Consider the following 5,866-nt stretch of genomic DNA (forward strand, 5'->3'; position numbering starts at 1 on the left):
TTGAAACGGATGAATTATTACAAATCTCACTTGACATGAATTAGAAGGGAACCATCTTGAGCGCTCGTGAGAATTGAGATTGCATAGAAGAAGCTCACATAATTTTGAATCCCTACATTGAACAACGTCAGTTTATTTGGTCACAGTCCATTTGGCCATTTTCCTAGTGACCTTTAGAGTCCAACAAACATCCAAATAGAAATCTCATATTGAATCCAAGAATCAAAACATCATGTCCAATCAACATCGTGAAAATATTTTAAGAACCCAAAAATTGTCGGACATTTGCTTGTGGGGGAGGGGGTTCAAGTGGATAGCATAGCATAAAACTGTATCCTTTAAGACTGGAAGACCAATACATGTCATATACTATCATATAGAGTAACATCATGAACAGTTGCGAAATTCCATTACAATGGTACAAATTTTCACATAATCTGACTACAAATCTAGGAAGGGGATTTTCATAACCCCTTCAATTCATGGCTATTGTATGAATCACATTTCGATTAGGTTTCCCCTACAACGTCTCTCCAAGTACATTCAAAATATACCTTATGATATTTTCCTACGTCGAAATTGCCAAAGAGGGGCAGTTAGTAACTTAGTAATGGAGGTGATGGTTGGCTGCCTTTCTCATCATTACAATTATCGGCAGAAACAATTGAACATGGAAAAGGTAATGAGCTTTCATCCTGGTAGAGTTAACTGTTGTCTTTCAGTACTGAGAAGTGTACTACCAAACTGAGCTAAACAAAACAAGTGGGATCATAGAACACGTAAAATCTAACTACAATTGAAGAAAAATGAACACATGGTAGCTAATGAACTAGGGCGAACTGAAGAAGACACGTAATTATTGGAACCAAATGCAATATGCCTTTGATGTTTCCTGACCGAGTAATTTCTAGTTTTGGTTGGAGAGGGTATCTTCGAACTCAAATATTCCTTTCGTAAAAGAAATGTACTCAATGAGCTCATACCTTTCCAAATTATTCTATTGTAGTAGTGAGTACCATAACTTGGTTGTCACCTATTTGAACCAGATAAGGATATTGGTAGATGCTTGAAGCTACTCGTGTCGAACAACTCAATAAATCTTTGATCTGAGACTCTGGCTTTGGCAGCTGCAAATCGCTGATATTCATCGAAGATGGATGACAAACACCACTTTTGCAATTTCCTCAAACATCCCACCAGGCATCCAGTTCGATGCTGGATAAAACAAGAGAGACCATTAGTTTCTGAGACCATCAGTTTCTGAAAAAAGAACACATGTTTTAAAATTGAAAAACAAAATCGCACAATACCTTTCCTCTTTTGCAATGAATTAAAACTGGATGATTCCTTGCATCTGTGTTACATCAGATAGCCAAGTCAAGACAATAAAGTATAAGAAAAATGAACTCAAAAAGAAACCAAAGCACCACAAATATAATAAGATGTCATACCAAGCAGAACTTTCAGTGCTTCACGTATTGTATCATCTGGGATGTTAACGAACGGCTCCTACAAGAAATTAATATACGAAAAGTTTAGTTTGAAGCATTTGAAATAAACAATAACAAACTATGCATTAAGGCAAATGGGTAACAATCATCCAATAATAGTAGGAGTTATATTATCAAATCCTTCTGAGAAGTACTATAAACATTTCCTTTAATCCTGTACAGCTGACTGGATGTCAGTTAGGACGGCACTACACAACACAAAGCAATTTTAGCACAAAAAGGGAGAGCTAATATAGATGGATCTCAAAAGAACCCATCTATTCCATTGGTTCGAAAATATATTAAACAGGAAATTGGCTATTCCAGCTCTTTCTTGAGCCCACATAGTCACAGACTCACAGTAAATTATTCAAATGTTAAACATCAAATAACCCTAAAACAAAGACTGCCCACCACAAAAGAAAAGAAAAAAGGGAAGAAAGCACTATGAATGATTTAGGTCATCCCCATGTTAAACTTGTCATGTATGAGGTAAGTACTACATATTTTACTAAAGACATCAGCAAAACACCAATCAAAGATGAGGGGACCATCTTTTGTATGAAACAGAAACTTCCCAAAAATCATTTCTTTCAACATTGGTTTACACAAGCAATACTATCATCAGCGCTTTTCTATTTTATCGTTTCGATATCATAGAAAACCACATGATAATCTTTTCAAGACTATTATTAACGATTACACCATTATTTAGATCGCATGAGAATATCTGAGAGAAAACTACAGATCATCCTTTTTAATACAGGTATCATTGTAGAACTTAGATATTGATAGTCAATTACCAACAAAGACATGCTAACCTATACGCCAGCTATTATCGTTTCAAATGACATACTAGCTCGTCACTGTTGAAGCCAATAACATAAATCCACTAGGATCCTAAACCTTCAAAACTTTATATTCATAACGTTTTCATTAGAGAAGCTTCCCAAAACTTAAAGTTACCAGAGTATTTAGTCTAGGTGAAGAAGCTAATCTAGGTGCTAACCATAATAAGAGATGGGTTCGCCAAGGTCTGTGAAGTCGCATTATACTCAATGGCTAAGCTCAAAACTACCAATTGAATCAGCATATTCTTTGAGTTGTTGGATTCTGTAAAGCATCCAACTTCAGACAGCTTATTTTTAGTTGCCATCTGCACATGAAAATGAATACACATACGACAAACTAGAATGAGATCTCGACTGTTCAAGTTTCCATAGTTATAATGTGACCATATTGATGTCAGTGGCAAGGCATTGTTATGTTCATGCGATGACTGAGATGATATATTCACATATGTTGAAAGATCAAATACAATTAGGCTACGGATAGAATTTCCTTGTAAAATTTGTTCTCTTTAGTGCCTATCTATATAAAATGCAACACAATTTACTCTATCCTTCAAACTACACCTAACAAGAGCATCCGATATACATAGAGGCACTAGAGGTAAAAAGAAGTTAAAGACAAATTCCCGAGAGGGCTAAATAAAACTATAGATCAAGGAAATTATTTTATGTTCCCAATATACATAGAGGCACCAGAGGTATTCCCGACTAATTAGGAACACAAAACATATCCTCAAACTTCATAGGTTTCTCCCGTCTCTAGTATATATATCGTTATCACTTATCATGACTCAAGAAGTGTGTACGAATATCTTGTTCCAAACATTAAATGCAAGAAGGTAAATATGGAACTAGCTCCTAACTTACAACTTACTAGACCTCTAGAAGATAAAGAGAATCATGAAATCAGGCATCACATCGAAACTAAATTGAACTAGCAAGATAAAGAAAAAGAAAAAACTTACCAACAAGTGAAAACCAATCAAAGACTGAAAGAGCATCAGCCGTTTTCAAAGGACAAAAATATTCCATGCTCAAACATTATGAGATAGCATGTGACAAGACAACATAAAAGTACTGAAACACAACATTTTAAAAGGACAAAATAGAGAATACCCTGAGACCTCAAAGCATATTCCTTCTTCTATTGTTAGAGATTCTCCCTTTTTAACTTTGCTATAATCTCATTTCTTTCTCTCTCGTGTCGCGACATTCAACGACTGATATATTCTACTTTACTAGATAATAATCAGAACCATCTGATTACGTCAAAGCAAATAACCACCTAAGTAAACTTCCCTCAAATAAACACCCAAAAAAGCAATTTGATTAAGACAATCAAAACATTTTTAAAAAGACAAAAGACCAGCTTATGACTGAAAGTAAATATACCTTTTCACCACAAAAAAAAAGCTATTGAAACCAAAACCCACCATAAAGAACCAAACAAGTGGCACATATCGTCTCGTATTCTACTATTATACTCCTTCTGTTTCTTTTTATTTGCTCGTTGGAAATAAGTTACATTTAGGAACGTACCAAAGAGGAAAGCGAGGCAAATAAGAATAGACGGATGTTATAGTACTTATTAATTAAGCAACCGCGAAATTCACTTTTTTTAGCAGCTTCCATCTAATTGTGATTAACATTATAATTATTACTAATCTCAGCAAACAGATGAACTCATGCCTCTAAAAATCAAAAGCCACAAAGTACAAACCACTGTGATCTAAATCTAATCTAACTTAGAACAATAGAAAGCGAAAATCTATCGACGAATATTTTAGATCATAGATTTTCAACGTAAAGGTAAGACTGCGTACATCTAAACCCTAAAATCTCGAATTACTCGGAAAAAAAATTAGCGATGAAATTAACAGGCGAATATATATTTACCTTGTGTCCTTCAATTCCGAACTGATAAAGCTTAATTCCATTAGTCTTGATGAACTCTAGATTAGCTTCTGGATATGGCTCCGGGCACAAATAACTAGAATCAAGTATTCAACAAAATAAAAACAATTAGGATATAATTTAATAGTATTACTTAATTATTTAGCAAAATCAAAATAAAAAAAGATTAAAATTAATCAAGAATTAAACAGCATGAAACTAGGCTTAACATTAACATCAAAATGTAACTCAAACAATGACGATCACTCCAATTTAATAACCAAAATCGATAAAAAAATTTATAGAAAGTAATGAAACATCAGTATTCTTTTTAACTCTCTACTGACATGATTAATTATTGAAATTAACCAAAATTAAGTAATAATTCTGCCATAACATGAAGCTAGGTTAATATTAAGATCATAATGTAACGCATATAATATCGATTACTCGAAATTCATAATCAAAATCGATCAAGAAACTCTAAAAAATCAGTACTCCAGTTAAATCACTTACATAATTGAACGAAGGCCTAAAGATTGAAGGAAAGAAAAGTTAGCAGGTTCAGGAAATCCAGACCGAAAGACGCCATTATCAACCATTGAGAAGTTCAATGGCGGAACGAAGAACTGCGCTTCTAAATCATCATCAACATTATTATTATTAGTATTATTATTACTATCTTCTGAAGAAAGGAGACGCCATTGATGATGATGATGAAGAAGCATGTTGTTGTTGTTTTCGTCGATGAAGATAGTTCTGCAATTAGTACAATCACCACACTTTGATGTGGATTTCTGCACCTTCATCTTTTCGAGAGTCGCGAATTTAAGAGAGAGAAAAAAAGGGGGTGGAATCTGAGAGGATCTTCTGCTTTTTTTCGATGACAGTTAAAAAAAAAGGAGGAGAGAGAAAGATGAATTAGAAATGAGAAATACGCGGTGTGAAGATGTTTGGCGTCTACGGGTGGGTTTATATAGACGCTTAAAGTAAGAGAGAGAAAGTCAAGTGGAGAGAGAGAGGAGAAAAAGGGAATACAGTCTATACAGAGACGGCAAAGCTGAAAACAGAGGACGATGAGTATAATAAAGCTAAGCATAGTAAACTACTTTTTTGGATTAAACGTTAATAGTCTAAGCTTCCTCCTCATGACTTTGAGCGTGTTGTACAACAGAAACCGTGGTTGTAATTTTTAGTTGCGAGAGTAGCCGTGTTGGTAGTTGTCCGTGGTTGGTGTCCGAATTAGTATGTTAGATGGTTATCTTTTGAGATAGGAAACCTTACTTACAATTTATATATGTAGACGATAAAAACAAGAATAAATACTTTCAAATAAAATTGAAAATGGTGAAATATATTATTCGTCACCAAGGATCATTCTAGGGAGGCTTTTATATAAGATTTGTCATGGTCTTTTGTTGTCCGAATAACACCTATTATTAAGATTTTAAGTTCTAATTGTGTGGATCTAAGATTTAGTACAATAAATTAAAGTAAACTACTTATTGGCCTAGCGATGGAAGAAGTTGCTGCATAATATTTCATGTCTAGATTAGTAAAATATAGATAAGGACATGATCTATTATACAAACAACATCGATAAATGAAGGTCATACCTAAAAGTCAAGTTAG

General features: G+C 34.1%; 1 protein-coding gene across 2 annotated transcripts; it reads right to left on the bottom strand.

The window, feature by feature from the left end:
• Positions 1–319: 319 nt before the first annotated feature.
• On the bottom strand, positions 320–5,234 carry LOC104902722 (probable tyrosine-protein phosphatase DSP4). Of its 2 annotated transcripts, XM_010690609.4 has the most exons (6): positions 4,751–5,234; positions 4,238–4,331; positions 2,500–2,646; positions 1,452–1,509; positions 1,311–1,354; positions 320–1,215 (listed from the first exon to the last, which is right to left on the bottom strand). In XM_010690609.4, exons 1-6 carry the CDS (start codon positions 5,041–5,043, stop codon positions 1,030–1,032), a joined length of 822 nt encoding a protein of 273 aa, XP_010688911.2. In that variant the 5' UTR covers positions 5,044–5,234; the 3' UTR covers positions 320–1,029. The 2 variants fall into 2 exon arrangements, with proteins under 2 accessions (XP_010688911.2, XP_010688912.2); XM_010690610.4 differs by lacking the exon at positions 2,500–2,646 and having other exon boundaries at positions 4,751–5,219.
• Positions 5,235–5,866: the final 632 nt, after the last annotated feature.

The sequence above is a fragment of the Beta vulgaris genome, chromosome 9 (assembly GCF_026745355.1).
Source record: "Beta vulgaris subsp. vulgaris cultivar EL10 chromosome 9, EL10.2, whole genome shotgun sequence".
In the NCBI taxonomy this organism is placed as follows: Eukaryota; Viridiplantae; Streptophyta; class Magnoliopsida; order Caryophyllales; family Amaranthaceae; genus Beta; species Beta vulgaris.

Bases quoted from the DNA above. Each gene is read 5' to 3' on its own strand.
- LOC104902722 (XM_010690609.4), bottom strand. From the start codon at position 5,043: ATGAAGGTGCAGAAATCCACATCAAAGTGTGGTGATTGTACTAATTGC. The intron at 1,355-1,451 runs GTATGACATCTT...GATGTAACACAG, and splicing joins AGCACTGAAAGTTCTGCTTG to ATGCAAGGAATCATCCAGTT. The intron at 1,216-1,310 runs GTATTGTGCGAT...TGTTTTATCCAG, and splicing joins TTCATTGCAAAAGAGGAAAG to CATCGAACTGGATGCCTGGT.